Source organism: Erpetoichthys calabaricus, chromosome 1 (assembly GCF_900747795.2).
Source record: "Erpetoichthys calabaricus chromosome 1, fErpCal1.3, whole genome shotgun sequence".
Classification (NCBI taxonomy): domain Eukaryota; kingdom Metazoa; phylum Chordata; class Cladistia; order Polypteriformes; family Polypteridae; genus Erpetoichthys; species Erpetoichthys calabaricus.
Window position 1 is genome coordinate 63,980,129 of NC_041394.2, and position 17,220 is coordinate 63,997,348.

At 39.8% G+C, this 17,220-nt stretch overlaps 1 protein-coding gene across 1 annotated transcript in view; it reads left to right on the forward strand.

The window, feature by feature from the left end:
• Positions 1-9,322: 9,322 nt before the first annotated feature.
• Positions 9,323-17,220, forward strand: part of LOC114651089 (carnitine O-acetyltransferase-like) — a 55,786-nt gene continuing 47,888 nt past the window's right edge. The window contains exon 1 of the mRNA XM_028801051.2: positions 9,323-9,678. Coding sequence (XP_028656884.1) covers positions 9,640-9,678 — 39 coding nt within the window. The 5' untranslated portion in view covers positions 9,323-9,639. The remainder of the gene's footprint in view (positions 9,679-17,220) is intronic.

The following is a 17,220-nucleotide window of genomic DNA, read 5'->3' on the forward strand; positions in this document are numbered from 1 at the left end:
ATGGACCAGATGTGACATGATAGGTTAATAAAGCACAGCCAACTGCATTGGAAAAGGATACTGCAGATTTCTAACATTTACAGTTCATTTCTTTCCAACCAAATAGTTAACTCAAAAGAACATTTCATTTTTGGCAACATCATTTATTGTGGATACGTTTACATTGTCAGTTTCATTTCACTCAAGTCTAGTTTTGTGGCATCTCTCTCTGTCTTTCTCTCACTCTCTACAGTCCATCTCCAGTGACAATTTTTTGTCTCCATGATGACCTCTGAATCTGAAACTTTAGGAAGTTTTTGTGAATAGCTGAATATGATCAAAACTCAACCATATGGAACAAATTCTTAAGTCCATGTAAATAGACTTTTAGAACTAACCAAGAATGGAAAACTTCATATCATACCATTTTAAATCAAAAGAGTAGGTTGAACATAAATTCATGCCGTTTAATTAAAAGAAACTTAAAATACAATGCTTCATCGGTTTAGCTTTCATCACATGTGATGTAGAGTAATAAGATATACAAATAATATATATATATATTGTGGAAGATGGCCCGGACACAGGCAGGCGGACCACAACACGTTTATTCTTCATATTTACAGTGTGACACAAACCCCAAAAGTCCCCAAAAGTCCAGGCCAATAACCAAATGCCTCACTCTCTTCAGGCTGCCTCCTTGCCTCCTCCAAGACCTTGTCCTTCCTTCACTCCCAAATCCAGCCCCTGAACGGAGGGAGGCGGCCCCTTTATAATCACCTGGATCTGCTCCAGGTGCCTCCCGACAATCTTCCGCCGGCACTCCCCAGTGTGGCGTAAGTGCCGGCTGTGCACCCGGAAGCACTACAGGTGTCCTAGATCCTCTTCCCCCCAGCACTTCCGGGTGTGGCGGAAGTGCTGAGGTCCAGGGCTCCAAAGGCATTGGGGCGCCCCCTGGCGGTGACCACAGGCTCCTACAGGGTTGAGCTTCAAAGCTCTGTACCTGTGGTCCCCATACCCACCAGGGCGTTTGCCCCCACGTGGTCTGGGGGAGGCGTAAGCCCTCCTCCGGTCCTCCGGGGTGTCCCAGCTGGGTCACCCCCCAGCCACCTATGACTATATATATATTGTCACACACGAGCAATTGGGGGCAGCTAAAGGACCCGACGAGCCACATGAAAACACAAGACGGGGAACTAAGGCATAGTATTAACGTTTCTCTTTTTTTTGCCAGGAAAGATGAGGAATAAAACACTATGGTACCTTGGATTCATTCTGAAAACGTCCTCCCAACATCCGAGGAGCTTTCTCATTATTCCCCACTCACCCTGATGACTTCACCTCCGGTCACTCACGGATGACATCACCTCCGCCGAAAGATTATCCATGTCGTCCTTCCTCCTTTCTTACTTCCGATCCCCATCACATAAATTTTCCCCTTGTATTTGCCATTCTCTGTCGACTGCTTATTGCAAACCTGACCGTTGTACTGAACTACCAAGTTCTTACTGAAACTTACAGTATATGGGGATGGATTCCCCAACCCTTAAACTGTGTTCCTGTGTTTTCTTCACGGATTGGTGTAGTCGGAAGGATTTATTGTCAGAAGAATGTCAGAAGTACAGGATCTGAATACAGTGCTGTGCACATTCAAGATATATATATATATATATATATGCACCTAATATTGTGTAGTTCACCCTTGTTCCATCAAAACAGCTCTGATCCATTGAGGCATGGACTTCAAAAGACTTCTGATTGTGCCCACTGATACCTGGCTCAATGATATTAGCAGAAGATTCTTTAAGTCCTGTAAGTTGCAGAGTGGGGCCTCCATGGATCACACTTGCTTTTTCCAGCACAGTCCACAGATGCTCGATTGGATAAACTCTTTGTTGTGTTTATCAGACCATTACTGAACATTGTGGCAGGGTGCATTATCCTGCTGAAAGAGGCCAGTGAGATCATCGGAATACCTTTGTCATGAAGGGGTGTATGTGGTCTACAATAATCTTTAGTAGATGGCACATATCAAAGTAATATCCACATGATTCCTAACCCAAGGTGTACCAGCAGAACATTGCTCAGTGCATCATATTGCCTCTGCTGGCTTACCTTCATCCCATAGTGCATCCTGCTGCCATCTCTTCCCCTGGTATTCAATTCATGATCTAAAAGAAAATGTAATTCTTCAGACCAGGCCACCTCCTTCCATTGCACCATGGTCCAGTTTTGAAGCTCACATGCCCATTGTAGGTGCTTTTAGTGGTGGACAGAGGCCAGCATGGGCACTGTGACCAGTTTGCAGTTATGTACAGCAGGCTGCAACACATTGTGTGTTTTGACACCTTTATCACATGGACAGCATTAGCTTTTCAGCAATTTGTGCTATAGTAGCTCTTCTCTGGGATTGGACCAGATATACTAACCTTCATTCCCCATACTCATCAATGGGTCTTGGACGCCCATGAAACTGTTGTCAGTTTACCGGTTGTCCTTCCTTGGAATACTTTTTGTAGGTGCTACCCACTACATACCAGGAACACTCCCCAAGATCTACCATTTTGGAGATGTTCTGACCAAGTTATCTAGCCATCACAATTTGACTCTAGTCAAAGTCACTCAGATCCTTACGCTTGTCCATTTTTCTTGTTTCCAACACACCACCTTCAAGAACCTACTCTTCACTTGCTGTCTAATATGTCCCACCCCTTGGCAAATGCCATTGTAATGAGATAATTAATGTTATTCACTTCACATGTCAGTGGTTTTAATGTTGTGGCTATATATATATATATATATATATATATATATATATATATATATATATATATATATATATATATATATATATATTTAAAAGTAAAATATTTAAAACTAGAGGTGTAAAAGGCAGCCACCAAAAAAAAAAGAAAATGGCTAAAACCACCTGTAGATCCTCTAGAAGTTTATTTTCTTCAAGGATGCTGCTGACTGGAGTTTTTGTTTTCCTCTCATCCATTGTCACCAGGCCATGGTTCAATGATAATGTTAATGGACAGATATTGGTAGGATCGATTTATGTTAACCAGGCAGGAACTGCTTTGTTTGACTGTGTGTTTGCACAGATCTGTATCTTTAGGTATATGCATTATGTAATTAGTAAAGTTATAATTGTATTTTATATGAAAATGTGTTAGATTGCTCTAAGCCTGCACTCAGTGAAGAGTGCTATACAAAAATAAACTGAAATGACCAGGAAAAGCAGAACGTTAATTTATTATTTTATTCACCTTATCTAGGGTGGGGTCGCTGGTAAGCCGGAACCTATTCCAGCAATCATAGACTGTAAGACAGGAACAAAACCAGTTGATCATAGGGCAAACACACACATGGACGCACTTATTAGGGCCAATTTAGCAATATCAGTTCACCTAACCTGCATGCAGACACCAGGTGAATATGCAAACTCCACACTTGTGGCAGGATACCTGGTTTCCTTACTGCAAAACAGTAGCACTCCCACTGTGCCAACATGCTCCCCAAAAGTATAACATGTAGTACAAAAAAATATAAAAAGTAAGAATGTAGAAATTCCACAGACACAGTAACTGGGCTTAGATTTAATTTGTGTCCCTTAAATAGTTAAGCAGCAGCAATGTTCACCTTATCATGAGATTATGAGATATACTTGACATACAGAATAGCATCAGCATCAATCAAAATTTCAAAACAGTAGACAGTCTACCAATGCTGCTCCTCAACTACATTTAAAGAGCCCTGAACAACAATGGTGCTGATGAGAACCATTAAAATGAAAGTCCTGGTTTTTATTAATTTATCTTGAATTATATCTGAAATGACAAATCATTCTTTTTTTGACTTAAGAATTCCAAGACTGTTTTCCTATTCATATGTAAAGCCAGCCATCTTTGAGGCTGCCAAAAAACGTGTAAGAAGCATGCACCAGTAAAGCAACCACAGCTGTTCAGGATGTATCTTCTTGATTTTACAAATTCTGACTGTTCATTTTTAATTTGTCAGGTTGCAGTAAGATTTAGAAAGGTGACCATGCCAACTTGAGGCAACTGAGACATGTCCCATTTCTGAGTCATACATTTAATTACTGTACGTGCACAATGTCATCCTACCATACTATAAGAGCCAGTTTCTGCTAGAAACCTTATTCACTTTCTCAGATGCCTTGAAGAACTTTCATTTTTCAGTTTTATTTTCATCTGAAAAATCCCTTTGCGTATTACCATTCAATCATTATTGCTAGATATCAGTGCATGCAGTGTTCTTCACAGGCATACTAATGTTATCTTCAAACAAATCAGGTCAGATCTACATATCACTCCTAAGGCATCACATTTACATTTAAATAGGATGAAAATTCCCTTAACAATTTTGAAGTGACTAGTACAAATTTATATATGGGTTGCCACCTTTTCAACATCTGCCAGCTAAACATTGGAATTTGATTAGATGAGGAGTTCAGACTTATTTAAGAAGAAAATGTAAAACAAAAACATAATCCGGATGAAAACCAAACCATGTTATAGTCTGTCAGAAAATTTGTTTTGTTTCCTTTTCCACATTCTGTACTTCAGTCTAAATACAAAATATATTAAAATCTTGTATACTGAAGGACAAAGTGGGAATTGCCCCATTCTGCTAGGCTTTTAGTGGCACAGAAGGCCTGTTAAAACAGCAGATTAAACAGGTAGGCAGAAATCCAGCTTCACCTTCCGCCAACCTACATTATAGGATTAATTACTGAACTTTTACTATATGTAAGAAAAATTCTACACTTGAACCCAGAGCAATAACAAACAACTCCACAGAACATCGGACATCATCCTCATGCTAAGAGGGAATCTGATATTTTTGGCATAGAATGTGGAGTGTACAACATTCTATTTTTTTCTATGCTCCTATGGCATTTTCCAGCTCACTTACCCAGGTCAGCTTCAAAGAAATGGAGGCTTTTTGATATAAGGATGTGACCAGTTTTGAAGGGTAGCCAGTCCATAGTTGGGCACACTCATGCATGCATCCTCAAAGGGAGGAATACCATAGTATCTTACAAAAAGCCCACATTGAAAGAGAGAGAGAGTATGCACACTCTACATAAGCAACACTTTGGCTGGGATTTGAACCCAGAACTCTGAAGCTTTGAGACAGTAGCAATAACCACCCTCATTTTACATAATTCAAAATATATTGCTCAGTTAGTAACATAATATTCTCAAGACCACTTAATCCAAGTCAGGATCATTTGGGGGTGAGAATATCCGGGCAGAATTTGGTACAAGGTATCTTCTAAGGCTCCACAAAGTGCATCTGCTTAGGAAAACATCCTGCATTGTTGTTCCAAAAAAGGCAGATATTTCTTCACCCAATGACTACACACCAGTGGCATGTCTCAGACCTTTGAGAGATTGGTCCTGGACTATATGAGTCCTCTTACAGTAGACCACCTGGAGCCACTGCATTTTGCCTATTGGATTATTATTGGAGTGAGATGCAGTTATTTATCTGCTCCACAAAGCTTATTCTCACCTGCTCAAAACTGGAAGCACTGTGAGGATTTTGTTTTTTTTGATTTCTTTAGTGATTTAATACCATTTAACCATCCGTGTTAAGGAGTAAGCACAGAAATATGCAGGTGGAAGAGCCTATGATATCCAGGATAATGGACAATCTGTCAAGCAGACCACAGTTTGTGAGACTCAAGGACTGTGTTTCTGATATTAATGTCACCAACACTGAAGCACCACAAGAAACAGTCCTATCACTTCACTCTGTACACCTCTGACTATAAATATCACACCAGATCATGTCACTTGCAGAAATCCTCAGGTGATTCTCTGCTTATAGAGGGTGTACGGATAAGCTGGATGAGGCAGAGTGTAGAAGTCAGGTGTAGAACTTGTTTCTTGCTGAAAAGAGAATTGTGTATGTGTTAACATCTGCAAAATCAAGGAACTGGATATTAGCTTTGTCTGCATTAAACACCCTCCAAGTTCGGCCACTATTCAGAGAGTGGATGTAGAGGTGGTGTGCCTCTACAAGTACTTGGGAAGCCACATCATTGACAGGCTGGACTGTTATTGGAACACAGAGGAACTACATAAGAAAGGGGCAGAGCAAGCTATTTTTCTTTAGGAGACTGTACTCCTTTAAAGTGGAAAGTGACATTCTTCTCATTTTCTACAGCTCTGTCATAGCCAGAGTGATTTTTGATGCAGTGGTGTGCTGGGCTGATATCATCATTTCAGAAAAGGTCCACCAAATCAAAAAGCTAAATAAAAGGGCAGGCTCGGTAATGGGATGCATTCTGGTCCTCTGGTAGTAGCAAAGAAGAGAATTAAAACAAAACTGAGTAAGCACCATTATGAACAATGCTGTACATCCTCTCTCTGACACACTAACACTGAGTACTTTCCCCCAACTAATTATTCAGCATAAGTGTGTCAAGAAATGCTACTGGGGCTCCTTTATACTGTCAGGCATGGGCATCGGAGTACTCCTCTAAAGGTACACAATAACCCACCGAGACAAGAGGGGGGGCTACTGGTGACTTTGTCCTGTTGTTCTTCTTCCCTCACAGCTCCGAGAAGCCGCCCGGTAAGGGCATTTAACCTGGCCCCTTCCGGAAATTTGGATATAAAAGAAGCGCCGGCAAAAAGAAAGGCATCTTTTGCCAGGAGACTGGAAAGAGCCGCATAGCGGAGCACAAGACTCTCGAAAGATCCCTTAGAAGGAAGAAATCCCTGATCGGGATAGCGCATTGGCCTTTTTTTCGTTAATTTTTCATCATTTTGCTTGTTTCGTCTTGCGACGATTAAAAGGGATGACGCGGTTGGCGATCCGAAAATTTAGACTATTTCAATTCTGTCCTTCCACTGCCCAACCACAATACCAACAGCAATATGCCTGCATAATACCTCACTGTGATTGTGACTACCAAGTCAGAAGTTTTCTTTCTTTTTAAATTTTCTTTCTTTTTAGTCATTCTGGTGTGCGTTTCTGTAGGTTTTCCCTGAGCTCTTGGGATAGGGCCTAAATCCCAAAAAGTTAATTTTATGAGGCTCTAAGGCCAAGGATCTGAGCTGGTAACTGTCAGAAGGGATCCTACTCTGTTGAGCCTTTGAGCAAGGCCCTTAATGATAATTGTTCCAGGGGCTGACTCCAAACTCTGACCTCCAAAGGTAATGTGAAAAAAGACTTCTCTTTGAGGGTTAATAAAAAGTACTGTATATCTAAAATCCATCCACATCTGGTTTATGAGATGAAAGCTGGCTGGGTTTCTTTAATTTGGTACAAATGTCCCTGCAGTGGAAGAGTTAAAAGTACTGACTTTGCTGTAATAGCAATGTTGTTCCCTTATAGTTGTACTCTGTAGACAAACTGCTTAATTAACAAATTATTAAAAACCTTGCCTGGCAAAGTAAGAGGTAGCTTATTGCCATTTATGTAACAACAAACTAAAAACGTATGCATAATGCATAAGCTTGATAGTACATAGGGTATACATCGAAAAAATTGTTTTGATCATTATTTTTTGTATATATTTTTAACATTCATCCATCCATCCATTTTCCAACCCGCTGAATCCGAACACAGGGTCACGGGGGTCTGCTGGAGCCAATCCCAGCCAACACAGGACACAAGGCAGGGAACCAATCCTGGGCAGGGTGCCAACCCACCGCAGAACACACACAAACACACCCACACACCAAGCACACACTAGGGCCAATTTAGAATCGCCAATCCACCTAACCTGCATGTCTTTGGACTGTGGGAGGAAACCGGAGCGCCCGGAGGAAACCCACACAGATACAGGGAGAACATGCAAACTCCACGCAGGGAGGACCCGGGAAGCGAACCCAGGTCCCCAAGATCTCCCAACTGCGAGGCAGCAGCGCTACCTACTGCGCCACCGTGCCACCCTATTTTTAACATGTTTTCATTAAACACATTTTTAGCAAACAATTACAGTCTTTTTCTCACTAAAATTAATAAAAATGTATTTTAATAATTGTTTGAATTTAATATTTTCAAATATTAAAGTCTATGTTTAAAGCAAAACAGTTATTTTATTTGATAACAAGGTTAGAATATTGAGGAAATTGAACACAGAGATGAGTCATAGCAGCAGACAGAAGCATGTGATGCCTTTAGAACTCCCATGTCCTCTATGAGTGGGACAGCTGAATCAAGAATTAACAGCGGGTTGAGAAGGAGCAGCCAGCCAGAAGAAAAGCAGCAGCTTGCTGCCAAAAACATCATCACACCTAGTTTTGTGGATTCAGCCACCATCACTTGCTTAATGAAGCATTTTGTCAAGGCCCTATCAAAAGATGGAGTCTGTTTTATGCATTTATGTCAAATATTTCTGAGTTTGTCTGAGGCTAAACTGAAAGAGGACACTTTTTTTGAGTATCATTTAGGTAACAATAAAGATCCAAATTATAAGGAAACTGTGAAGAACCTATGGATTGCAACCTGCTTCTCAAAGTTCACTTTTTAAATTTGCATTTGGACTGTTTCCCTGAAAATCTTGGAGCAGTGATTGAAAAGTGGGGCAAAATATTTCATCAGGATATCAAGAACATGGAAAGTTGGTACTAGGGACATTGGGATGTCAGTGTGAATGCGGATCGGATTACTTCTGGATGATTCCTAGGGACACTTCACAGAAAGTGTACAAATGACAGGCCACCAAACAAAGTTTTGGACCACTCAAAATAATTACAAGTGACACGAACTAAGGAAGTTACATGTAGGTCAATGAAAATATATTGTTTTTCTTTACATACATGTTCACAAATATTTGTCAATTTACAATCTCATAGACAGATCTTTATTTGTCCCGTAAACGTATGTATAAACACTACAGTTTTAGATGTCCATTTGTTGTGATTACTATATTATTTAAAATGTAACAACACTGTAGGCCTACACCGGGAAATGCAATGGCTTTTAGACTGCATCCTACAATTGTACGAAGGTCAGCATTCGCCTTAACTAAAAGTAATTTTAAGACGAGTTTCTAATGTTTTCCAGTGCGTCATCTTTAATCCTGAGTACGGGATCTTTCTCCTTGAATTTGGCATCTATTTGTTACATAGCGGACGAGATGTGAAGCACAAGAGCGCGGACGGCGTGTAGCCAGTCACGTACTAAGTTATTTCTCCCCTGCTGACAAAAGTTTTGTGTGATTACCCACAATTAACTGTACTGTCAGCATTTTACTGTACACCAGAGACCAGCATTACCATTTTGCAAACGTAAGCTTCGCGATTATGGCTTCAGTGCTGGTCGTGTCGTAAAGCTGACAGGTAAAGCCTCCAAACAATGAGAACGTAACAGAGACAGGCGTGGGAAAGTCGAGGACGGCCCCACCCGCCACGTTGAGGGGAAGTGCTTGTTAGCGTCTTCCACAAACAACAACCGGGTTGTGAGCTGTGTGGCGGCCTTCGCTCCACGCGAATCCCTCACTTTGCTCGCCTGTGGTCATGCATGGCGGGCTCGACTGCATTTCATCTCTTATTCTATTTTATGGGCTAGTCGGGAGAGGAGAAGCCCGATAGCTGCAAAGTACAGAAAAACATTGTCAGACTGCTGCGCATTTTTCTACTGTCGGACCCAAAGCCGCTCGTCTCCACCAGTATGTTGAGTAAACTGCGATTATTCGAAGGAGCCAGGCTGGTGAGTGCTTGTCATCGTATACCAACTTTTAAACCCTGCAATTCAACAACTTTTTTCAAGCTTTCCTCGTTTCCTTCTGTTCATTTGGCCGATTTAAATCGGCTCATTACTGATCGCGTTTGCAAATCGTATTCCGAACAATTAACTATTCTGTCACTTTCCTCTTTTTGTTCCGTTAAATTGCAAGGAATCTCCTTGCACAAAAGTACGAGTCTGCGCTGGACGTCGTAGACTAGCCTAGTGGAGCTGACAGTGCGCGGCCTGACGTCGGCGTGCTGACGCAATGGGGGCGTGTGCGTCCTGCTTAATAGTTTAGTATTTGAGCTCTAGACAAGGTGCGGTTCTGTACTTGTCTTGGTTGGTGCAAAGGTTTTAAATATCTTATTTGAATATTTCTCAACGTCTGACCCAGGTCTTACCACAGTAACTGTTGGTTTTTATTTTTTTTTATCTGTTAACTTTTTGAGTTGATAGTACTTTAACACACGTTAAAATGTTACTAGTTAAAATAACGTAGAGCCAGTTCCAGATGTATTTTTTGCAAAAGATGCGTATTAAAAGTATTAGAAACATGTGAACGTGGAAATTAAGGAAAGCGCTAATACGTTTTGCCTAGATTTATACAGGACTGACTCTAGAATTACTGCATCTTCTGCTTCTTTCGGCTGCTCCCGTTAGGGGTTGCCACAGCGGATCATCGTCTTCCATATCGGCTACCCTAGATAAACATGTAAATGGAGCACCCAAACCTTGTATACCTGTACACACTCAATATGTATACGTATATTGGATAAATATATACAAACCGCACAAAAGACAACTATGTTGTATGATAATTTTCTATAATTGTAATTTCACAAGACGATTCACATTTTTACTTATATACAGTGCTGCATATTTTAGCATGTAAAATAAAACGGGTATAATATGTAGTATTTAAGATGCAAATCAATAATTGCCAAGGCTGTAAAGCTAACCAATTCAGCAATTAGAATCTTAGCCTTTTTGTTTCTTAAATATCAGGACTCATAATGGGCACAGAGGCAATCCTTCTAAAAGTGCTTGTAATAGCAATATGCTATCCTTGCAAAATAAAAGAAAACAAAATACATGCGTCTAAAATCTGTATCAATCCAAAGTTGAAAAATGTGTGAAACTGCATAAGCTGTCCTAATCTGAAGTGTTCATAAGAAATTTTATTACTGCATGGTTTTTAAAGTCTAAATATTCACGATTGTACAGGTGCCATTTTTCACCCTCTGATAGAGGTCCATAGAGGGCTAGATCCCTAGTAAAGGGTCAAAAATAATATATTTGTAATCACTGACCTTGAAATAGTTTAAAACAATACCCCACATTCTTGTGTTTGAAGTTTGTCATTTTTAACCTTCTGGAAGTGGCAGTCATCGGGCTAGGACAACTGGTAAAGAATTGTATATGAACAGTATCATATTTGTGATCGTTATCCTCGAAATACAGCATAAAATTACACGTATCATATCTATACTGTATTACCAATCAATATTTTTTCAAAGGTTTGTGTAATGGAGGGGGCGAACCTTTGGGATTGATTGATGTGGCATGCAAGTTCTTTCAAGTTCTTCTGATCATTTTTGGTGAAGACACCTATTGGTTTACTCTTAAATTATAGTGTGTAATTTTTTATACAAAATATGATCCAAAAATGTCCTAAAATGAGGATTTTTCAAGTATGTAGAGCCAAAAAAAGAAGGGAACCCCAAAAAGCTTGATGTCTTGCATAACTAGACATGAAGAAACATTGAACGGTATACCATATGGTGGGGTTTTCTCATACCGGTGTGTCAGGAGGCATTGGACCAAAAAAACAGAAGTATTCTTAGAGCATTAAATAATTCTCATGAACAGAAGGATGCAAGACAAGATACAGAACAACCTTTCTGAAAGGGATACAGTACTAAAAGAAAAATAAAAGTACAAACTTGCAAGGATGTTACAACAAGGATGTTCAGAGTAAATGAATGCGGTGCATCCTGGCATATGTGGAAGACAACCTCTATAGAACTCATGAAATTGATCAGATAGTACACAAAATAATATACAGTGCATCCGGAAAGTATTCACGGTGCATTACTTTTTCCACATTTTGTTATGTTACAGCCTTATTCCAAAATGGATTTAATTCATTTTTTTCTTCAGAATTCTACACACAATGCCCCATAATGACAACGTGAGAAAAGTTTACTTGAGATTTTTGCAAATTTATTAAAAATAAAAAAATTGAGAAAGCACATGTACATAAGTATTCACAGCCTTTGCCATGAAGCTCAGAATTGAGCTCAGGTGCATCATGTTTCCCCTGATCATCCTTGAGATGTTTCTGCAGCTTAATTGGAGTCTACCTGTGGTAAATTCAGTTGATTGGACATGATTTGGAAAGGCACACACCAGTCTATATAAGGTCAAACAGTTGACAGTTCATGTCAGAGCACAAACCAAGCATGAAGTCAAAGGAATTGTTTGTAGACCTCCAAGACAGGATTGTCTCGAGGCACAAATCGGGGAAGGTTACAGAAAAATTTCTGCTGCTTTGAAGGTCCCAATGAGCACAGTGGCCTCCATCATTCGTAAGTGGAAGAAGTTCGAAACCACCAGGACTCTTCCTAGAGCTGGCCAGCCATCTAAACTGAGCGATCGGGAGAGAAGGGCCTTAGTCAGAGAGGTGACCAAGAACCCGATGGTCACTCTGTTAGAGCTCCAGAGGTCCTCTGTGGAGAGTGGAGAACCTTCCAGAAGGACAACCATCTCTGCAGCAATCCACCAATCAGGCCTGTATGGTAGAGTGGCCAGACGGAAGCCACTCCTTAGTAAAAGGCACATGGCAGCCCGCCTGGAGTTTGCCAAAAGGCACCCGAAGGACTCTCAGACCATGAGAAAGAAAATTCTCTGGTCTGATGAGACAAAGATTGAACTCTTTGGTTTGAATGCCAGGCGTCACGTTTGGAGGAAACCAGGCACCGCTAATCACCAGGCCAATACCACCTGTACAGTGAAGCATGGTGGTGGCAGCATCATGCTGTGGGGATGTTTTCCAGCGGCAGGGACTGGGAGACTAGTCAGGATAAAGGGAAAGTTGACTGCAGCAATGTACAGAGACAAACCTGCTCCAGAGTGCTCTTGACCTCAGACTGGGGCGACGGTTAATCTTTCAGCAGGACAACGACCCTAAGCACACAGCCAAGATATTGACAGCTTGATGGATGAGGTCTCCAGGAGTCTAAAATTATCTAAATCTTATTATGTGATATCATCTACTGTTAAATTCTGCTCCGTACTTCTAAAAAAATTTTTAAATTTATATTGAGGATTTGTTCTGTTCTGTGTATTGTATTGTATTGACCCCCTTCTTTTGACACCCACTGCACGCTTAACCTACCTGGAAAGGGGTCTCTCTTTGAACTACCTTTCCCAAGGTTTCTTCCATTTTTTCCCTACTAGGTTTTTTTTTGAGAGCTTTTCCTTGTCTTCTTAGAGAGTCAAGGCTGGGGGGCTGTCAAGAGGTAGGGCCTGTTAAAGCCCATTGCGGCACTTCCTGTGTGATTTTGGGCTATACAAAAATAAACTGTATTGTATTGTATATCAAAGGAGTGGCTTCAGGACAACTCTGTGAATGTCCTTGAGTGGCCCAGCCAGAGCCCAGACTTGAATCCGATTGAACATCTCTGGAGAGATCTTAAAATGGCTGTGCACCGATGCTTCCCATCCAACCTGATGGAGCTTGAGAGGTGCTGCAAAGAGGAATGGGCGAAACTGGCCAAGGATAGGTGTGCCAAGCTTGTGGCATCATATTCAAAAAGACTTGAGGCTGTAATTGCTGCCAAAGGTGCATCGACAAAGTATTGAGCAAAGGCTGTGAATACTTATGTACATGTGATTTCTCAGTTTTTTTATTTTTAATAAATTTTCAAAAACCTCAAGTAAACTTTTTCTTGTTCTTTCAGCATTCTGAAATTGATGCCTTCTACATTTTCTAATATTTCACTTGTATTTCTTAGGTGATTCATTGTTCTCAATAACTAGGTTTAGATTTCTAAGATTTTGGGCTGGTGTCCCTGTCTTCATGTATTTTGACCCAAACCCTTCACCTGTATATAGAAAAAACAAAGCAAAAAATATAAGGAAAACTAATGTACAGACAGCATATGAATGTTTGTCAGCCTCCCATTGTCCCATTAATGGTAGTTTAGAGGCCCAATCAATATCTAACCCTCAGTCTCTCCTGGACACCACAGATGTCATTGTGGGGGAAGGTCATGCAGTGTAGAGATGGCAGTTGGAATTTCCGGAACCTTCTCAGCTTGTGCGCATTTACTAGCAGCATGGGGGAGGGCTCTACTGACAAGAATGAGTTACACCTGTTGAAGAACTGGTTAAATTCATTAACTGTGTTCTTGTTCCCTTAAAGAAAGTTTAGAAAAGCTTACAGCCGTTGTCACATTATGTGACTTGTACTCATTGGGCATTTCAGACTTGCTGACTTTAGTAGCTGAACTCATCGATGGATCATGTCCGTTTACATGAAAATCACTGGGCATATCAAATGTAGTGAGCTGCATGCTGACCGTCACTCCATTTTTGTGAAAGCCAGTAATGTGTAGCCTGATTAAACCAATGTAGTATGAAGGATTAACATATATGCTGATTTCACCCACATTCTCTTCCCTTTTTCTTTCTTTTTCTTCATTATGTTAAACACAAGACATCAGACAGCAAAGCCTATCTACTGCTTGTAAGACCCAAAACATCTGTGTTCTTTATTCCTCTCCACTGCATTATATACACCGTATCTTCTTATGAGCATTCATTGGTTGTCCACTCTCATGCACACAGAGCCTACCCCTACAACTAATGACAAAATCAAACCTGCTGAATTTTACTGGGGTAAGTCGTGGACTAGCTGGAATGAGTCGGTGGATATGTCAGATTAAGTGGATGATGTCCACAGGAGTGTGCTACTGACTGCCACTGTCTTCCTAAAATTATTAACATGAAGACTAAGACTGAAAATCTAATGTGAAATGGTCTTAACAAAACTGGGTCTGTTAAAATTAGAACCAGTATAACATCTTTTATCTTCTGGTATAATAAAATATTTTTTGGATGCCAATATTACTGCTTTTAAGCTTCCTTATTATAATCTGTATGACAAATCCTTTTATTTTTGCTTTCAGTGACAACTGCCTTTTAAAATACTGTAGCAAACAATGACAATATGTAAAAGCAAATTAAATGTGTTGATTATTTAGGGTTTTTATTTGTTTTGAGTTTAGTGTAGTGTAAACCTAGTCCTAGATACCCACTGATTTTTTTTAAATTTGTTATCTAATAACTTAAAATTAGACCTTTAATAAATTTTCATTACTAGATTATGTTTGCTGGAAGAAAGGCTGTGGACCTGGCAGCTTTTAGTGTAAAATCTGACCAGGTCAGCCTAGCATGTACACAATACAATGAAGATGTCAAGCCAAAAAATCTAAGTATAATAGAGTGTATCTGAAACATTGCGCTCCATCCAACACAATACAATCTAATGCTGCAGAGATATTTGACTTTCTGCAGTACTGCTGTATTTTGTTTATCTTGTAATTAATAATCCTGGTTTATCAGTGTAATATTACATTATTCATTAACTGAAAAAACATTGTGTCATTTATTAAACTGTAAGTTACACAACATTTAATGTAGCCTCCTGCTGGTTCCTTCTTTCGATTCCTGGTTTGTAATGTGCATATTCTGCCTGTTTTCAGGGGTTTTCTCTTTGGACTCTGGTTTCCTCCAAATAATCTAAATACTTACTGCTATGTTGATGGGCCAATATAAATGACCACAGTTTCAGTGAACTTGAATGTATCTTGCTGTATAAACTGGCAAACTTTCCAGCATTGTTTTCTGCCTTCCTCCTGTTGCTCCTGTGATAAGTTACTGCTCTCTGATTACAGTAAATGTTCTTTTAAAATAGAAATGCACTGTTAGCGATCTATATTTATCATATATCATTGTATTTTTATGGAACATGACTAGGCTTAAATCCTTGATTTTGAGCAGTAATTTAGATTTAGCCTTATTTTTCATTCATTGCTAAATAATCCTTACTGCAGAGTGTCATTGCCCATAGATCTTCTCAGATGTGTACTGTTATCACCAAGCTAATAAAAACACATTTTGATCGGTTACCCAGTAAATTATTTTAAATGAGAGAATTAGATTTGATTAGTAAACTTTTAATCTCGAGGACAAATTTATATACACATGGCAGCAGAAACATGAAAGACAAAGATACAGACTTGCAGGACAAATACTACAATCAAGCAGTACATCTCTCTATTATATAAAAAAAATCCTGGGATGAGACGAGACTTTTTTCAAGAAATTTTTGTGAAGTCCCACGAGACAACACTTTGGCCATGAGATTTTTTTCAAGTCACACCCTCCTCTCAACCATATTCAACCACGCACACTGTATTCTCACCTCTCATTCGTGTGAATTCTTTTTACAGACACAGTTCGTGCTCTCTTAGCTCTTATAAATTTTAACGTTTCTCTCACTTTGTTCCCAATTTAAGAAGACATATGTTTTGTCTTGGTAGAGTAATATGTTGCTCTACTTTCCCCTATTGTATTATTAATAAGTAGCCTTTGTCAAAATGCCTAATCTCACAGACTTACCACTGTTTATAAGGTATTATAGTATATAACTTATCCCCACCTTCCCTTCTATATCTATAGGCAATTAGGTGTAGTAAAAAGACAAGCAGGAATTAAGTTACACATAAAACAATGTATTATTGGTAATATTCATAAATAGTAACAATATGCAAAGTACATTTGAATATTGGCAACCATACAACCTGATTAAATGGTGATGTGTAGTTTCAGGCGGCACACAGACTTGCAGTTATTTAAAATGTCTCTAGTTAAGGCATCATTGGTGCTCAGCGTTCTTCAGAACAGGCAGTATGCCTGTTCCAATATGGCTGCTAAACTGTGGTCTCCATTGTGTTGTCCTTTCAGTTCATGGTGTGATGGTCTTCATCAGTTTGGTAAGAGAGATACTTCTTCATCATATGTTGGTTAGTAAGAGATGCTTCTTTCAGATGTTAGTAAGAAAGAGAGAGAATGTGGTTGAACAAGCAGATTTATAGATTCTCTGGCCAACCCCTACAGCCAATAGGGCATCATAGTATTTAAAGACCTCTGAGACAACCCAATTCCAAACAAGCATACCTCAGACCAATGGGGAAATAGAACATCTTAATACCTGCCATCCCCCAAAACCATTTGTTGAGCTAAAGTTTGCCAGTTAGGCAACCTGGCTTCCTTGCGGGGTTTGGTTGAAAGACTCTAGCAGAGAAACACCCATGTCAAGCACCCCCTTCTCCCAACTCTGTCGTAAAATTCAAAGAGACTCAGTTGTAAAAGGGGGGGCAAACACGAATGCCTCTCACCAAAGTAACACTAAATTACATGGCTTTGCCTAAATTACAAATAAAGACATACAAAATA